This window comes from Cyrtonyx montezumae, unplaced genomic scaffold, assembly GCF_038088225.1.
Source record: "Cyrtonyx montezumae isolate F1298 unplaced genomic scaffold, pur_monq_1.0 scaffold_8, whole genome shotgun sequence".
NCBI classification, from domain to species: domain Eukaryota; kingdom Metazoa; phylum Chordata; class Aves; order Galliformes; family Odontophoridae; genus Cyrtonyx; species Cyrtonyx montezumae.
In genome coordinates, this window is record NW_027072089.1 from 93,050,172 (window position 1) to 93,069,422 (window position 19,251).

The 19,251-nt window shown below is 40.7% G+C and overlaps 1 protein-coding gene across 1 annotated transcript in view; it reads left to right on the forward strand.

The window, feature by feature from the left end:
* The window catches only part of LANCL2 (LanC like glutathione S-transferase 2), a 32,013-nt gene extending 13,016 nt beyond the window's left edge, over positions 1 to 18,997 (forward strand). Inside the window, exons 3-9 of the mRNA XM_065753044.1 lie at positions 394 to 601; positions 3,399 to 3,546; positions 4,459 to 4,605; positions 8,061 to 8,243; positions 10,295 to 10,471; positions 16,885 to 16,957; positions 18,237 to 18,997. Coding sequence (XP_065609116.1) covers positions 394 to 601; positions 3,399 to 3,546; positions 4,459 to 4,605; positions 8,061 to 8,243; positions 10,295 to 10,471; positions 16,885 to 16,957; positions 18,237 to 18,352 — 1,052 coding nt within the window. The 3' untranslated portion in view covers positions 18,353 to 18,997. The remainder of the gene's footprint in view (positions 1 to 393; positions 602 to 3,398; positions 3,547 to 4,458; positions 4,606 to 8,060; positions 8,244 to 10,294; positions 10,472 to 16,884; positions 16,958 to 18,236) is intronic.
* Positions 18,998 to 19,251: the final 254 nt, after the last annotated feature.

Genomic DNA, 19,251 nt, shown 5'->3' on the forward strand with positions numbered 1-19,251 from the left:
AGCATGTTCAGAAGTTGTTTCTTGTATGTCACAGATAGGTATTGAGTGTGCTTGGTTGTAGGTATACCTAAGATTTTGCCCTAAGATTTTGAGTCTTAAGTGATTTCTTCTTCAAGTTTTAGTACTTGTGTCATGAATTTTCTTAATTCTGTGCAAATTGTGGATCTACTGTTGAGCTTCAATAATAAATTTAGATGTTTGTCGTAATCCAAAGGGAAATGTAATTAAGGCAGATTGATGTGTTCCTCTTGTATAAGCTAGGACCCTTAGCTGATATGTTTTGATTGACCAAATATCTCTTCGTGTTTGATTTAGTGGTTCAGTGGCACTGAAGATGGTAACGTGATGTACTCCAAAGGGAAAAATAATTTCTCTTTCATGTGTTTTTTCCAGGCATTGCCCTCTTGTATCTCCAACTGTACCGTGTCACAAAAAACCAAAGCCATTTGCAGCGATCTCTTGATTATGTGAAGAGAATCCTTCGCAATCTGAATGGCAGAAGAGTTACTTTTCTCTGTGGCGATGCTGGGCCACTGGCAGTGGGTGCAGTGGTTTATCACAAGCTGAAAAATGACAGTGAATCTAAAGAATGTGTTGCTAGGTAAGTGATTGATGGTGGGAAAAGCCATACCTTTCTTTTGTAGAGTTCAGTAAGATTAGCAAGTGCTGTTGTGGAGGACAGGATTTAAAATGTGGAAGTACTTTCTCTGCTGATTTATTTTCAGTAGAATTCAGGATAGACTTTCAGCATTATTAAATCTGGCTTATACATATTTAGTGGGTTGTTGGGTCTCCTGAGTTGCTGTAAGGACAGCATGTCTTGGACATATCTGTAGTGCATGCACATCTTCATTTTTGTTACAGTATGGGGACATTTAATAGCAGTTAGGCACCTTTCACTGGCAGAATGTAGTGCTTCTGCAGTATGTGATGCTTCCTGTAAAGCATGGGTCTTAATTATAGACATATGACAGAGCACGTGCACTTCAGAGAAGCACCCAGGCAGAAACGTGGTGTATTGGATTGATATGTAACAAATATTTAGTAAAGAGGAAGTAATTGCTGAACTGTCTGGGACAAGAGCTCTGGTTAGGTCAGAGGACATGAAGGGTAACATGAAAAAGTCCCCCTCTCCAAAGTAGTCTAAACATAACAAACATCTCTAGAAATCCCATTTCATTGCAGAGCTTCCTTAGAGACCTGGCTTTCCATTTGCTGGTATGAAGTTGACTTGTCATATCAAGGACTGGAAGCACTGAAGCCCTGGGGGATTTGTTTTCAGCACTAGCAATATATCTGTTAGCAGTTTTGCAGCGTGTCTTGCCCAGTCAGAATTTGCATAGTAGCTTCACGTCATTCATTTCTGACTGAACGTATAATCCATCTTCTTCTAATCTAGAATCCTAGTCTGAATAATATCAGTTGCTATTCTTGAATGAATATTTAAGTTTTTAAGTGAATGAAAGGTTTGTTCTTTGCTTTTAGAACTGGCAGTTAGCTTGGGCACGTAATTTTAGGTGCAGCCAGGAAAGCAGTGTTGCTGTTAGGCATGGAGTAAAGCAAAATGAGATTAGCAATAAATCTTTTAGTCTCACCTGTGTTTGGGGCCTAGATGGAGGTTAGTTTGATAATTTGCTCCTTTTTTTCCTTCCCCCCCCCCCTTTGTTTATTTTGTTTTCAAATGAAAGGGCTGCTCTTCCATTTTATTATGTTGACCCACAACATGAGAATCAGATGTTGATGGTATGGCAGCAGCAGATGTACCTTCCTGCCAATATTCTATTACATTTTGTTGCTGTGTGACAGATGCTCACACAGGATCATAAAGAACACTGTGCAAGTTTATTAAGATCCACTGAACAACAGTAGCTTGAAAGTGACAATTTATTGAATTGCATCATGGCCAGTGATAAGACATGGTGTCATCACTACAAGCTGGAATTGAAGTAGTAGCTCATGGAGTGATGACATAGGAATCCCCCATCAAATAAGTTGTTTAAGATGCAACTCTTTAGTGGCTAAAATGATGTGTTCTTTTTTTTGGGGATAGAAAAGGGGTGATCCTTATGGATTTCCAGGAGCCTGGGCAGGCCATCGACTCTTGACTGTTGTGTTGTAATGCTGACTAAGCTAAAGGCTGAACTTCTAGAGTCAGCCCAAGGAGGACAGCTTTTGCCTTGCAACATTATAATACCAGACTTCATACCAGTTTGAAGAGAAGGTGGTATGTTGCTGGTCTTGGCTGGGCTGTCCAACCCACTCACTGCATAGTCTGAATGTGGCGCCTTCTGATGTCCATTTGTTTGGGCTGATGAAAGAGGAGCCCTGTGGGCAGTGCTTTCCTAGAAACAATGTCATCAGAACAGTTGTGAAGCAGTTGGTTGTCTGCTGGTGAGGATTTTTACAAGCATGGCATGTAGGCCCTTGTTCGTCACTGGCAAAAATGCATAGCTTGTGGTGACAGTGTTGAAAAATAGTGTTTACTAGCTGAGAATTTGCTCTACCTATATGTTATTGTGCTCTTTGTGTGTGTTGTAGTTTCCATGGAAATCAGTATGAGGCGTTACTTTTGGAGTGACCTACATGTATTCAGGACATCAGCAGTGAGAGTTACATTATGGATGTCAAACTAAATATCTGATTGAACTTATAACTTTTTACCTTATAGCTGTCTAGTTATAGCATGACTTGAATAATAAAACCTAACAGTGGCCATTATAAAAGAAAGTAATTTAACTGTGAGTCCAAAGAGTGGTTCCAAGAAAGGAGTAATAATATAAAGCTCTTTTTTGTGAGTAGCTTTTCACAGATATTAAGAAGTGACAGTGTATACAAGCTATTGAGGTCAGTGTTTTCTCTCCAGCACGTTAACGCTAACATTTCTGCCAAGTAATAGCTGTTAAGGATATATGGGAATAGATTTTCCTCTTAATCCAGGTTGTTCTTCCTCCTCCCCAAATTTAAAACATGACTATATCCGTGCTTTCATCTAATCACTAGTTTTAATCAGAGAAAAATAGGAACAGACAGAGAAGGAATGGGCAGGTTAACAATTTCTCTGCTTCTCAGTTTGAAAGCAGACTGGTAGAGTGATAGCAGGAATGCTCTGTGGAGCATTTGAGAGTGGCAGTGGCCAGCCTAAGGTGTTTTTCCACTACTACAGGCAAGCAAAACACTTCTGCATAATAGCAACACCCTTCCTAAACTGAGATGAAAAATGTGTTTTTAGGGAAGGGAAATGCACACATGTATTGCTCATGTGCCAGCTGAGCTGGGGAAAACTAAAGGAGATTAAGTACTCTTAAATGCTTCTGGTTTGATGGCTTATGAAAGGCATAGCCCCATGTGGTGACTAGAGAAGATGCTTTCTCTCACTCTACCATTCTTGTCCAATGCAGGCTGTTACAGCTCCAAAGGACAGTCGTAAGCACAGATGCTGAACTTCCAGATGAGGTGCTGTATGGCAGAGCTGGTTACCTGTATGCTTTGCTGTACCTGAATACAGAAATTGGTCCAGACACAGTCTCACAGTCTGTTATCAAAGAGGTAGGATGTTTTATTTTTTCTCCCTCCAGTTCCACAGTATATGGTGAAAGAAGATGATGATAGTACCTTCAAATGGGATACAGGCACTACAGAGCAATAATAGGTAATAAAGAAGGAAAATTGGCTCATCCCTTCCAATAACCAGTGATGGCTCAAGAGGAGTGTGATCTGTATCTGGAGGGATACTATTCCTTCGCCTGTTAACCCTTAAATGAGAGTGAGGATCCTGGCTCCACTCCTTCTGGTCACTCAGACCTATTGTTTGCACCCGAGCTCCTTGGGTTAGCCATACCTTCTCAACTGGAGGTCAACCATTGGTTCAGGACATGACCTGGCAATTCCACTGCACACAGTATTTGTGCAATTGAACTGGAATCTCTCCTGTGTGTAATTCAAGGTACTAGGAGCAAGAGGCTGGAGCAGAGAGAAATGTACAACTAACAAACTCAGTCTGATCCTTCCTTCTGTTGTGTATTACCCCTTTCCATGCTGCCAAGCTGGGAATGAAGCAGTAGCTAATGTGGGTCTGCAGGTAGCCATGGAAATGGATCTACTGCAAAACTGGGCTTGGAGCACTTGAGGGTGAGAAATCATTATGGAAAACCTTAAGAAAGAAGTGTGAAAGTGTTACAAGTGAAAAGAAGGAGAATTCAGTGGGGAATGTGCATGTCTTCTTCATGTACCAGAACCAGAGAAAGCAGGCCTGTAAAAAACATTTGAAAAGTTTTAAAGATTCAGTTTCTCTTATAAATCCAAGTGATTCCGTCATTCAGGCAGGAACTTCCTTTTTACCTCAATCTAAAGAGATATCATGGTCATATTGTTTATTGTGGCTTATTTTCAGTGTGATTCTAGTCATGACAAAACTTTCTGGAAGCAAATGAGATGGAAGGGATTTGTTTTCTTTCTTAGGTAATAGATGCCATTATTGAATCAGGGAAAAACTTCTCGAAGGAGGAACGTAAAACAGAACGTTGTCCTCTGTTGTATCAGTGGCACAGGAAGCAGTATGTTGGAGCAGCTCATGGTGTGGCTGGGATCTATTACATGCTTATGCAGGTAAGAGTGTCTTCCGTGGGCTGGGATGAAATACCAGTGATGTCTTGTTTTGCATCAGAAGATCTCCATTTCAGGTTTCATGCATGCACAATACAATGTTGTGGTGGGTCAGGGACTCAGAATTAGGAGTCAGACCCTGCAGCAAAGAACAGTGCTAACAAAGGCCTCAGTAGCAGAGAAAAACTGCTGTCAGCATCAGGGCTTCTTTAACGCTCCTGTTGTACCTCCAGCTGAGAGGCTCGTTTTTTTTCCAGCTTACTCCAGGATGTCAGCATTGTGTTGTGCTTGCGTGGCCATGATGTACATGCTTGCCCCAGAGTTCACCGTGCATTTGTGAATATGTGTGGGTAGCAGTTCAGAGTATCAGTGTTATGAAGTTTCCTGTCCTCGAGAGTCAGGTGCTCACCCTCATGTTTATTCTTTCTGATGCTTGCAGTTAGACTAGCTAAATATTCACTTAACTCAGTATCCATCACTCTTCATTTTCCATTTTTACTATTTTTCAGTGAATGTATCACTGCCTCCTTCATGTCCTTTTTTTCTTGTGATTTACTCTTTTCCCCTACTGTCTTGAAGCTTTAGGAAAACTGTCCTTAATCATATATTCAGTATGGTATTATTAATTTATATTCTTCCTTTTCCATCTCTCTTTGCCCTCCAAAAAATCTGTTGTTTCTGACCCTTGCTCATCTTTGTGTTTTTCTGAGATTCCTCTTTTCTATATACTTGTATACCATACTTAAATACCTTCCTCCCCTTGCTCTTATATCCTCAAATAAGATAGTAATGTTTTTCAAAACAGATGTGTATATCTATTCTTGTTACACAATCTAGAAGTAGAGCCTTGTGTTTCATTAGATAAGGTGTCCATAAAGCTGCAAAATCTGTATTGTACCATTTTATGGTTTTGAAAGGTGCTGCCAGTCTGTGCATCATCATAAATGGTAAGTTTCTTATTGGCTTATGAGAAATAACTTTCCTTCAGGCAAATGGAAGGAATGTACATGCCCACCTCACGGCCTAAAGATCTGTACACCTGCTCTTGGCAAAAGTGACTGAGGTAGCATTAGCTGTTGCTACTGCACAGCCATTCTGCATTTGCAAAAGATGCTGTGACTTTTCCCCATCTGTTTCAGATTAGCTCTCACCATTTCTACCATTAGCTCATGCTGACTGACATGGAAGTGGCTGATGCTCTGCTACCTGGGGTATTAACCTCACTACAGCTGTTTTGTACAGAGAACATCTAACTGATGCCTTAGAATGCTCTAATTTACTGTGTCCTTGTCTTCACTTCCTGCTGTCCTTTACAAGGTGGTCCACCCTTTCCAGCTACCTCATTTTACCTGACTTCCATTTTTTTGATTTTCTGAGAAAATTCATTCCTTTAAAGAAGTCTCTTTCAAGATTCCATCCTTCATTTGCTATTCAAGTTTCATACCACAAATGCAGTGCATTTTTGTTTAAGCTCTACTCGTCTACATGGTAAATTCTCTTCCTTTACACATAATTGCTGCTTTTAAGAATTACCACGAAGCCATTGTTTATGCAGCATTAGATTACTGTCTTTTCACTGTACGTTAAACATTGTGTGTCATACAGAGTTGAGTCATCTGCTGCAGAAGGTGACATACCAAAGTCCATCTTTACCCCTAATCCCTCCTGCTCTGTATGAGGAAAATTTTCATGAATTTTTTGCTGAAAATACAGACAATGTTTTGTTGGGTGGTTGCCTTGTAACAGAGTCAGCATCCAATGTAGCACCTGAGATATGATTACTGCTTCTTTGTAACACATTCATGATGGAATGAGTATTGGATCTGCTTACAGACAACTAGTGGGAGAGTAAGGACTCAGCAGTGTTAAATAACTCATCCAGGAGACAGAGCGGGTTGTTCTGACATGCTAGCTAAAAAATCTCCAGCACTTCACTAATGCTGAGACAAAAAATGTCTGTTTGGGTATCTGTCCTCTTGGCTAGATAATGAAGACACATATCAGTAGGTGACTTTTTTTTTACTGTTGACAGTTAGGTGCTGGGAACCTCAGCAGTTCGGGAGAAGGAACTTGCTTGTGCTTAAATCTTCATAGAAGCATATGGTGAGAAGGAGCATATGTAAAGAGCTGTGTTCTTCTCAGATTTACCTCCAGTGGGCAGTCACAAGCTCACTTAAGCCCCAGACTGTGCTTGCCATGTACAGCTCAAAACTGAATAGTATTTATTGTTGGTCCTTGTCTTTACCTTCTGCTTCAGGATTTCAATATGAAATCAGAATCCTGAAACAGATTCCATGAGATTTTCTGTACTTTGAAGGTTCACATCTGGGCTTATTAACTCCAAGGTGTTCATGAGTATCCAGGTGTACTTGCACTCAGAGAAGTATAGAAGAGGAATTTGCACTAGTGATCTGGTGGGCAGAAGTCCATCATAGCTTTCTTAACTGAGGTGAAGTAGAGGTTATTATTTCAGGTTACGGAAAATATAGATACCCAAAATCATGTACCTGTAGGACAGTGAATGGTAGCAGCATTCCTACCCCTTGAATGTGAATGTGCTGGTAGGAAACAAACTGTAAGGCATAATCAGCGAAGATAAGTAATTTATAACCCCCCCCAAAAAAGCCAACTTACTAGCTTCTGTGGACTCTACAGTTGTTCCACTAGTTCTGGAATTCATTAAATCATGTAGGCTGTGTAGAAATCTATTTTTACAGCTTTGTTATGAAAATATTGTGAAGTAGGCTGGTAGAGAAAGAAATATCAACTAAGAACAACTACAGACCCAGCAGATACTCAGGAAGTGCACAGTTTGATGGATACATTTGCCTTTTATGAAGAATGTGAACTAAGTGGAAGAAATAAGAAAGAAAAATTCAGAAGAATAATCTAAGGATGACCGTGTAGAACAAAGATATTTAGTTGTTTTGAGAAGTAGCTGTTGCTTCTGACACGAGTATTGCAGTTTTATAATCCATAGCTTCATGAACCTTTGTCAGGTTTATTATGCTGCTACTTCTGCTCTTCTTCATTTATTGGGAAATAGGATAGGTTTGCCCACATCAGTTATTTTTAAAATGTGTTAACCAGTGTGTTTTAAGTAGGTATTATAAGCAATTAATCTATAAAACTTTCTCCTGTAAGCACTCTCTCTATATTAAGGTATAAACGAAGGCCTGTGCATCTTGGAGCTGCATTCTGTTCTCAATTCTTCTGTAGTCTTTCTGTGTCACCTTGAGTAAGACAGGTAACAACTTGGAGTCCCAGTTTCTTTATATTTGTGGTAACACACTCCTCATAAGGGTATTGTGGGCAGACACTAATTAAATGTGTGAAATGGCTGAAAGTATTTTGGATCAAGGGTGTATACGTAGAGTACTTGAAAATAGGGCACATAATTGTTAATAACCAATTTATTATTACTTTGATTTTGTTTTTTCTCTCTGTGTTGCCTTTAGCCAATTGCAAATGTCGATCAGGAGACCCTGACAGAGCTGGTGAAGCCAAGTATTGACTATGTGCGTCATAAAAAATTCAGGTCTGGAAATTATCCATCATCACTGAGCAATGAGACTGACAGATTGGTTCACTGGTGCCATGGTGCCCCTGGAGTCATCCACATGCTCATGCAAGCTTATAAGGTGAATCATTCTGTGTTAATATAAATCTATATTTTTACAGGAAGACCTGTACGTAGCGCTGTTAGATTCTAAATCTTATGTTTTAAGACTTTCTAGATCTAGGCTTTCAAACTAGAACTCTGGGCTAGGCTCCTAAATATCTCAAAATACTATGTAAGAATGTTTGTAAAGAAGTAATAAGTAAAATTGCTTCTCAAGGTATTAGTTGTTAATAGACTTAGGACATCGTAGTTAAGGAGTTTGATGTCTGAATCCTGATTTCTGTGCACACTGACCTAAATTATGTTAATCTTCATCCCAACCATTTTAAGAATTATGTTGGTTTTCAAAAATCTGCGTAGGTTCATGGGTCTTGCTAAAGAACGTCTTTCTAAATTACACCATTGTTTTGTTCCAGCACTTGAGAACTTAATGTCAGAATGAAGATCCCAGGCCCTTTCTAGGGCATAAATATATCATGAGCCTGCTACTTGCTCCTTTCCATCCTTAGCTAGATTGGCTATCTTACTGGTATTGTGCACTTCTGATTTGCATGACATTTGAAAGCATGCCATTTAATTAAATTTATGCAAACTGATTTCTGCACTTGACAGCCCTCCTTGGTTGGGCTCTGAGAGACCAGATAAAAAGCAGGTTTTGTTTATGGAATAATTACTTGTGTTGCACCTGTGAAATGTGAATTGTAAATCTCTTACAGCACTGCTAAATGCAGCAGCAGTCACATTTGCTTTTTCTGTGGATTGGACTGTGGTAGGAGACTGGCTTACCACTGCAGACTTCTTTATTTTTTTAAAACTTCTTTCCCAATTGATGCTTTCCCTAGCAAAAAAAATGTATTCCAAGAGATGAGAGGGATAGAAACAAATTCTCTGTTTAGCAGTCTCCTTCTGTCCTCCTTTTATGTGACAAAGTATATGATGCTTTTTTTTTCCCCTCTTTAATCTGCTTTTTGAAGAAGTGGTAAGAATTGGAGTATGTTGTGCTGGCTGTGCTTTCACATCAAGCACTGGGACTTCTGATAACAGGCAGCAACATTTGTCCTGGAAATCAAATGCTGTTGCCAGACCTTCATTTGAAATGTTACAACTGAGTAGCTGGCAGACCCTGATCAGAAAGGGAGACCTTCTTTATCAAGGTTATGGATTTAATAGAAATATTAACATTCAGGATTCTTACCTTATTAAATAGCGTCTTTGCAGAGGATACCATCTGCAAAAAAAAAATCTACAGTAATGCATAAATTATTGTTCTTTCTTTGTCTTGTTGATCTATTGTGTGACTCAGGCACAGGGGAACAGAGTGTTACTTAGGTGGGAGTCTGTGGTGCTATTCAGCTAGGCTAATTGCTATTTCTTTTTCTGCTCCCTTGATGCATTCAAAATGTGCTTCAGTTGTACCCAAAATGTGCTTCAGTATATTTGATAAATCTGATTCTTTGCCCAAACTGGCTATTGCCTCTGAGTATTTCCAGTGCAAATGCAAATAAAGGTAATGGAGAGTTCCTAGTTCTACCTGAGATAGAGAGCCTTGTTCTGTGCAAAGAGATGCTATTCTCTTGCATTTTTTGACATGGAATTGAAAGGAGGCAGTGAATAACCAGCAAGAATTACTCAGAAGGATGAGAACCTAAACCTTTAGGATGAAATCTGATGGCTAGTACTCTGTTGCTTTTTTTTTTGTTTGGGTTTTTTTTTCTTAGGCAAGAATTATGTTTCTCTATTTCAAATTAAATGATACAGTGATTTGGGAATGGAGGGGAGAAGCAAGAAAGGATCATGTCCCCTTCAAATTGATTATAGCGTGTGGATCCAAGGGACGTGAACTTGAGGGTTTTTTCTTTGGGATCTTCATTTCAGATACAAAGAGTTAAAAACTTTTATTTTTCCATACTGAGAAAGGAGAAGCAACTTACAAGAAGGGTGAGTCTGTGATGGATAGAGTCTTAAAACTCAAACTGTATATGGAAAAAGTCCACCCCTATAGCAAAGTCTCCAGGGCCAGCATTCTTTTGTTTTTGTTAATACTGCAATTTATGTGGTTTTGTTCCACAGACTTTTAAGGAGGATAAGTACTTGAAAGATGCTATGGAGTGTAGTGATGTCATCTGGCAAAGAGGTTTATTGAGAAAAGGCTATGGGATCTGCCATGGTACTGCTGGCAATGGCTATTCCTTCTTGTCTCTCTACAACCTAACTCAGGACAAAAAGTACCTCTACCGAGCTTGCAAGGTGAGTTCTTGCATCCCCAAAAAATTACTGTTCCTCTTCATTCATTTCATGGAGTTTTCCTTTCATGTGTATGTGGTAGAGTAAATAGAGTTGATCACTAAGCTGCTGAGTGCTACCTCTGAACCTAACTTGGTGGGATAAGAGCATACCGTCACATATTCCTCTTAATCAATGCCTTGACTAGACAACTTCAGCTCTGGTTGTGTGGACACTTACATCTTAATGTGTAGACTATTTGAAAAAAAAACCAAAAAAACAAAACCAGCACATATGTTCACTTTGCTGTGGTGTAAATGTCTGAAAATTAGCTTGCCTGAACAATAACAGATTAATGTTATATGGTGCTAATTATTCCATTGAGAGATCTACTGTCATCCTCAGCTCCTCAAGCAAAGCTGTTTGTAGTCTTTTGTAATTATTTGTTTTCAGACTAGTGTCTGGGGCTTCTAGAGCTCTGAACTGCAGTTATTAAACTGCTCATTTAGATTTTTTTCATTAATACAAATTGTAGAGGAAGACGTGCTCAGAATTTTTCTGCCAGTAGCATCTTGGTTCTGCTGTCATCTCTGAGTATGCTAGCAATTTTCGAAGGAGAAATCTTTCTTTGCCCCTACTTCTTGATCTCAAAAGAGCTTTTTGCTTTGTTTTCTACTTAATTCACTGATACTGAGTTTTATGTGGCATATATAACTATTTAATTGAGGTTTGTTTAAAGGTAGTACAATGGGAGATTTGATGAGTGCTTCTTTTAGATGAGCCGCATTGAAAGCTATTGCACTCATCTCTACTGTCAGCCTGTCCACCACTAGCAGAGCTTCAAAAAGTTGGTGTTTGTGTCACCTTATTTTTGTCTATGCATCCAGCTATGAAGTCACCTGTATGCATAAATGCATCCTAGAAAATGCAGTAAACCCCTAATGCTGCCATGGTAAATATGTGACATTCTTTGTAGGCTCATCCACTGCTGAAGTGTGAGCTACACTACTGAGCATGCATTGCTTTTAGCACAGCTCTCAGTCTCTACCTGTCATTGTGCACTTCTGTATGTTTTTAAGGGGCTCTGCACAGTGCTGGCAATTCCTGTTGCACTGCATTTCTTGACCAGGGGAGCCCTGTAGTTCTATAGAAAGAGGAAAGCAATACTCATTTCAGAGCCAAAGAAGGAGATTTGATTACATACTTGAAATTCCTTTGGGGAATGAAGACAGTGAGCCAAAGCCTGTTTGTTTGCTGTAGGTGCCTATCGTAGTCAAGTCTGGCAGTGTATTTGGAGACATTTGTTATAAATGCTGTAGTATTCAGTCGGGCCCTATAAGGCTCTTCGCCCTGCATGAGATGTTGTGAAATGGGCATAGGAGACTTGAATTTCTCAAAAAAAAAAAAAAAAAAAAAAGGCTTTGTCTTGAATGCTCCTGGAGTCTTTTATTTTTGAGATAGAGCATGCAGGGAAGCAAACATGCAGCTATTGTGATACCTAAAAGTAGCAACTGTGAGGACTAGATGACTCCCCTCCCAGGGGTGTTTGTTGACACAAAAACATGAGACCTAGGGGAAGGAAGTCCCTGTTTACCCCTCAGAAGTTGACAAACTGTTAAACAAATGAAGGGATTTAAAGGCAATTGCTCACAGAGATTTGAACCCCACTTCTGCACATCTTTTGTCCAGCATTATCAAAGGACTCCCAGGATGCTGTACTGCTTCTAGCTAGCCTGCCTATGAGAAGAAAGGGCATCCTGGGCTCCAGAGAGCATCCAAGTCCTGTGATGGTGATTAAACCACGGCATGCTGGGTTTTTGGATTTTGTTTGGGGTTGTGGTGGTTTGGAGCAAGAATATACTAGATAGCAAGCTGGCTGAGCTCATCACCACAGCATACTGTCATCACTGCTGTTCTGCTGAGTGACAGAGAGCCTGAGAACACTATCAGTTTGGGAAGCAGTGGGGGAAAATCTCACATTTGTCCCAGAGGCTTGTGGGAGGGTTTCTCTAGGAAGGTAGTGTGTCTCAAAGCCCAGACAAAATGCCTTTATACACGCATGCAGAATGGGAAATAAGCAGGAAGAGTTGGAAACTGTGATGCATATGAAGAACTAAAATCTTATTGCTATCACAGAAACATAGTGGGATGATTTCGCGTAACTGTAATACCATATTTGAGGGCTATATGCTTTTAGAAGGGATAGGCAAGGTAGGGGTGGGGGAGTTAATGTGTATATTAAGAAGTGGATAGACTATGAGGAGCTCCCTCTGCAAACAGGAACAGGTTGAGAGCCTGTGGGTTAAGACCTAGGGATGAGAGCAGTAAAGGACAGCTGACAGTTGGGATTTACTACAGGCCATCTGATCAAGGGAAGCTTGTTGACGGGGTCTCCTTGCTTCAGCTGCAAGAAGTGTTGCACTCACTTGCTCTATGGTGGGGTTTCAACCACCCAGATATCTGCAGGGAAAGCAGCACAACAAGCTGCAGGCAATCCAGTAGACTCCTTAAGTCCATCGACCATAACTTTGTGATTCAGGTATTGGACAGACCAACCAAAAGTGAGGTATTACTGGACCTGGTATGCACCAACACAGAAGAGATCATTAAAGAGGTTAAGATCGGAGACAGTTTGAGCTGCTGTGGCCGTGCCCTGATCGAGTTTGTGATCTTGAGGAATGTGAGTCTGGCAAAGAGTGGAGTCAGGACCCTGAACTTTGGGAGAGCAGACTATAGGCTGTTTAAGGAATTGTTGGACAAGATCTCCTAGGAAGCTGTCCTTAGAGACAAAGGAACAAGGAGACAAGTGGAACAAGGCTGGCCAATCTTTAAGGATGCCTTTCTCAGAGCGTAAGAGCTCTCTATCCCTTAGAATAAGAATGCAGGCAGAGGAGGCTGAAAACCAGATGGCTTGGCAAGGAACAGCTGGTCATATCTGTGAAGAATACAGGGATGCTGTCCAGACATGCAGAGATGAGACTAGGAAGGCCAAGGCACAGGTGGAAGTAAATTTGGTGAGGGATGTTAGAACAAGTAGGGTTTCTTTAGTTATGTTGATCAGAAGAGATAGGCCAACGAGAGTACCTCCTCTAATAAATGAGAAAGGAGAACTGGCTACAATAGACTTGGAGAAGTCTGAGGTATTCAATGAGTACTTCGCCTCAGTCTTCACTGGCAGCAGGATTCTCATATTTCTCACATCTCTGAAGCTTGCCTGAACTTTTTGTGTGGGAACTGGAAGAGCAAACTCCCCTGCCACTGTGAGGGCAATGCAAGTCCAAGACCATCTCATGAGACTGAATGTGTACAAATCTGTGGGGCTGTATGACATGCACCTCAGGGTCCTAAAGTAGGTGGCTGATGTGGTTGCCAAGCCTATCTTCATCGTATTTGGGAAGTCCTGGCTGCATCACTCCCATCTTTAAGAAAGGGTGGGAGAAACCGGGGAACTACAGGCTGATGAGCCTCACCTCTGCCTGAGAAGGTCATGGAACAGATCTTTCTAGAAGATGTGTTAAGGCACATGAAGGACGAGACAGCCAGCATGGCTTCACCAAGGGAAGGTTGTGCTTGACCAGTCTGGTGGCCTTCTGAGATACAGAATGGCCATCATCATCAATGGCCAAAGGGAAGGCAACTGATGTCAGAGGTCTTGCAGAAGTCCAGGTAGCTGACATCATCCCCCACCACATCCTTATCTCTAGATTGGAGAGATATGGATTTGAAGAGTGGACTATTTGGTGGGTAAAGAATTGGCTGAAAGGTTGCAGCCAGAGGGTTGTGGTCAGTGGCTGTATGTCCAGGTCGAGGCTGGTGATGAGCAAGTGTTCCTCAGGGGTCTGTTGTGAGATTGATGTTCTTTAACATCTTTAATGATGATATAGACGATGAGATCAAGTGCATCCTCAGCAAGTTTGCAAGTGATGCCAGGCTGAGTGGTGCAGTTGATGTGGCAGAGGGAAGGGATGCAATCCAAAGGATTCTGGATAAACTTGAAAGATGAGCTCACGTGAATCTAATGGGGTTCAACAAAGTAAAGTGCAAGGTTTTGCACTTAGGTCGGGGCAATCCTGGATATGTTTACAGGCTGGGAGAATAATTTCTTGAGAGTACCCTGTCAAGTGGAACTTAGGGGTCCTGGTAGATGAAAAACTTCACAGCAGTGTGCACTTGTGGCCTGTAAAGCCACCTGTATCGCGGTCTGCAGAGTGAAAGATTGTCCCTCTCTACTCTGCCCTCATGAGGGCCCATCTGAGTATTGCATCCAGGTCTAGAGTCTCTAGAACCGGAAAGATTTCGAGATTTTGGAAGAGGGTCTTGAGGAGGGCCATGAAGAAGATACGGGGATGGAGCACCTCTCATGAAGTCAGGCTGAAGAAGCTGGAATTGTTCAGCCTGAGAAAGAGAGGGCTGCAGGTGGACTTCATTACAGCCTTCTAATAAAGAGAGATTATAAACAGGAGGAAAATCAACTTTTTGTATCGGTAGATAATGATAGTGCAAAGGGGGATGATTTTAAACTAAAGGAAGATTTAGATTAGATGTCAGTGAATTTTTTCAGTGAGAGTGTGGTGAGATGCTGGAACACACCACCCAGAGACGCTGTGGTTGCCCTGTCTCAGGAGGAGTTCAAGGTCAGGTTGGATGGGGCCCTGGGCAACTTGATCTAGTACTTGATCTAGTGATTGGCAGCCTTACCTGTGGCAGAAAGGTTGGAACTTGATGATCCTTGAGGTATCTTCCAACTCAAGCCATTCTATGATTTTATGATTCTATGATGATTTCTTTTGTTGGGGTTCTGGGTGGGTTTTTTTTGTTGGTTTTTTTTTTTTCTTTTTGTTGTTTTATTTGGTGTTTGGATGGTTTTTTTTAGATTCAGGACAGAACTTCTGAATGGCTCTTTCTTGACAACAAGTTTTTTCAGCTTATATGTGAAATAATGGCAGATGTCTTCCTGCTAGAAGAGATTTCTTTTTCTCTGGTTTAACGAAGACATCAATATGGCTTAAAGGAACTGTGAGTTGTACTGAAGCTAGGAACTTCTAAACAGTGATTGTACTTAGGAGAGCATTTTCTTTATTTCTTTTGAAGTTCATAGACTGGAAATAATAATAAGGGCTTGTATGCCGTAAGATATGAACGTTGCAAGAATTGATCACAATTTAGAAACATGCCATGAACGTGTTCTGTCCTCACATAGAAGAGAAGATTACACAGTAATTGAACTGTAGTTTGGAGATCTATGCCTGTGACAGGCCCAAAACTCATTAATCATTTCTTAATAACAGCATGGACCACAGTGTTTGTCTTTGTGAGTTTATTGCTGGATTTCCTCAAGACATTCTCACGTGCACACACACACACTTGTACCAAGTGAAAGAATCCATCCTCCAGTAAGTACTTAATGAGAATAGTGTGGGTGGGAGGGTGGTGCTGGAACGGAGTGAAAAACCACACTTTAATTTTCCTCTTAAACAATCTGATGGGTCTGGGAGCCCATTCACATGCCACATAACTCCAACTCTAGTGCCTGGGCACCCTCTAGTGATTAGGACAAGCTGCTTGCTATAGCAGGTTGCAGAAATCACAGGGGAAGAAAGGAGAGCTCTCACTGCTTTGCAGAAATGTTGTACTCTTATGACTGTATTTTGGATAGGAAGTGGTTTGCATCCAAGTCCAGAAATGCCAGGGGAACATGTGGGCCCCATGCATGCTCTGAGTAGCCATAAGCATTTCAAAGGAGGAATGGAGTGTTGCTATTAAATTGATACAGATGTGGTTTTTAATGTGCGTCTAGTGTAGCTACTGCAGCAGAGTTAATCAAACACAAGAAAGACACTTGTTTCCAAAAGGTATTCCATTTTCTGCAACAGAACATTGTTGACCATGATTTTTAAACTGTATTTATAATGATTTTTTCCTAAGACTTGGGGAGAGAAAATAGATAAAGCTAAGGAGTGGCAGCTGGAGATTTAGTACTCTTAAGTCAGTGCATGGAAATGGCAGAAAAAATGCAGTTAAGAACTCTTCAAGTCCTTAGCAGCTGCTAAGTTATGCACTGAGACAGATAAGAACTGATGCTATATTAGAAGATTTCTGTCCTAGAGATTGTTCACATCAGATCATGCAGCATTTCTTCATTGATGCGTTGCACAGTTGATTTAAAAAACAACAGAGTTAAGTACAGCCCACCTAATTATGCTGTTGCAGAATTAAAACTCCCACTGTGGAGATACATGTCCTAAAGAATAATTGCAGCCTTGTCACAGTTGAAGTGGGATTAATTAGTCTTGGACAGTAATTCCTGTGTTGTGTTTCTGCTTACGCTATTTTACATTAGTACCTATTAAAATGTCTTCCCATGCGGATCTTCAAACTTGCATTTAGCAATCTTAAATCTAAATCGAATCAATAAATATATTTTATGTCTCCCACAGTTTGCTGAGTGGTGTTTGGAATATGGTGCACATGGATGCCGTATTCCTGACCGCCCTTACTCTCTTTTTGAAGGTAATGTGATTGTATTGCAAATAGTATTGTATTGTACAGGATAGAAAGGCTACCTTGCAGTTTTGGGACATGCTTGAGATTTCATAAATTCTTTCCTAGAGCTTTATATGTTTTCTTTATTTGTAGTTTGTTTTATACACCCTGTCTCATCATAAGTTGTAAAACACAGTAGCAAGGAATTGCAGATAAAGTAGGATATAAAACAGTGCTGCTGTTCTGAGAGCAACGAGCCTAATGTGCCACCTATCACAAGTAAGTGAAATTACAGCAGATGAAGCAAGGTGGTTTTTTTTTGTTGTTTGTTTGTTTGTTTTTTAAGTAAATCAGCCCAAGGCTTAAACCCAAGAAAGCAGTATCTGTATTCAACCTTTACAAATACAGTTATTGTGCTAATGTTTATGGGGAAAAAAGTACAGGCATTCTTATCCCTGGAAGATCCCCTGTAGGCATTTGAAGAAAGAAGAAGCAGACAGACAGTATGTAGTAGAAGAGCTTTGAAACTTGTTGATGTGGAGTAATGCCAACAATAGTCAGGGTAATTTCTGCTTCAGTGCTGACACACATTATATTTCATTTTTAACGTGATTTTTAAAAGATCTGTGTGTCAAATTCTTGAAGTTGTCCATTTCAGCATATATGTGCATATATGAACACTTCCATGGGGAGGTGCACATGGTTCTTATGGAATTGTTTTACTCAATTCTATCAAATGCCTGTATCTAAGAAAAAAATGCTGTGTTTCTATGTGCCCAGCTGCTGATACTGTAGGAATTTTGCCTGATCATAAAAGTGAGCTTTTATCTGTATGCAGTTCTTCTAATAGAGTGGCCCTGTGGTTGTCTCCCTGTGAGTTTTATGAGATGATGGTGATATTAGTGCTTCTTGATGCCCCCATTATGAGTAATGAATGATGGAGTATATCACAAGAGTAATAAAATTGCACCTTTGCGTTTTAACTAGTGAAGTGACCAATGAGAGCTGCTTAAGTTGTGAGAGATTGTCCAAATTGGGATTTACTTTTTCTTAATCAAAGTAGCATTGAGATTGTGCCCCTAAAAAGACAGCAGCAGAGAGCCCTTTTTTTTGCCTTCAATCTTTTCAAGTGGAACTTAGTTTCCTAGGCAAATACAGATAAACTTGCCTTTCTAGAAGCCGTATGTTTACCAGCTCAAACAGGGCTTTGCAAAGTGCTAGATTCAAACATATGCAATTGCCTTTGTTGTCAACGGTGGTATTTTAATGTCCAAGACACACAAAAATCTGTTTCCTTTCATTTTAGGCATGGCTGGAGCTATTCACTTCCTCTCAGATATCTCAGTGCCAGAGACTTCCCGGTTTCCAGCATTTGAACTTGGACCTCAGAGGAGGGAAGACAAAGTGGAACAGGACAGCTAAAGGGTTCTTCAGAAAGTAAACACATGCCAAAAGAGATGAGACTGTTTGGTGCCTCCGATACAGAACAAACGTAACCCTAAGCTGATGGATGGATAAACCGTTTTTCACTTCCCCTGCCCCAAGAGACATGAAGTCCTTAGAGCATGAATTGAGAGAAGCCACACTTAAGTTCTGTTAAAGTGACTCCTTCACATGCAGGACGAGAGAAGTCCTCTTGAACTTTCTCTCTTTCACTGTATTTGCCTTCTTCAGGTCTTTGACATGCTCTGCATGTTTATCGGTGTTGTCTGTTGAATCAAGTCTTCTGTTGTTAGCTAAGAGCTGTTCTCTGTGTGAAGCTCTGTCCTGTATCTTCATGCATGACCTGTAACAACAGTGTTGCTTTCTGCAGTGTGGTTAGCCTGAGAGCTCCACTTTATGCCAGAGAGTTCACTGTAAGACAGCACTCAGCTTCACTAGTGAGCTGACAATGTCAGAAGGAGATGGAAAACATGTTTTACGTTCATTGATTTCTACATCTTTCTCCACAGTCCCTAGAAGCTGAGGTGTTGGAGATCAGCCTTGTTTGATGAAGTGGTATGAGGCCGCCTCAGTTTTCAGGAATGTATCAGGTTGGATGTGGCCTGTCTTTTCTGCTGCTGCTGTTTTAGGGACGTTTGTTTGTTTGTTTGTTTGTTTGTTTGTTTGTTTGTTTTTTAAAGAGAGGCTGCCTGTGCCTGGTTTGTGTGCTATTAGGAGATCTCGCTCATCCCCACCTCTGCATGTTAGGAGCTTGTCAAATTGCAGGCACAGTCACCTGAACTAACCTTCCTCTGCTGCAACAAGAGAGAAGAGACAGTATAACTGTTTCTCCAGTCTTGTTCATGGATTTGTCATAAATATCTCTTCAGCAGCACATA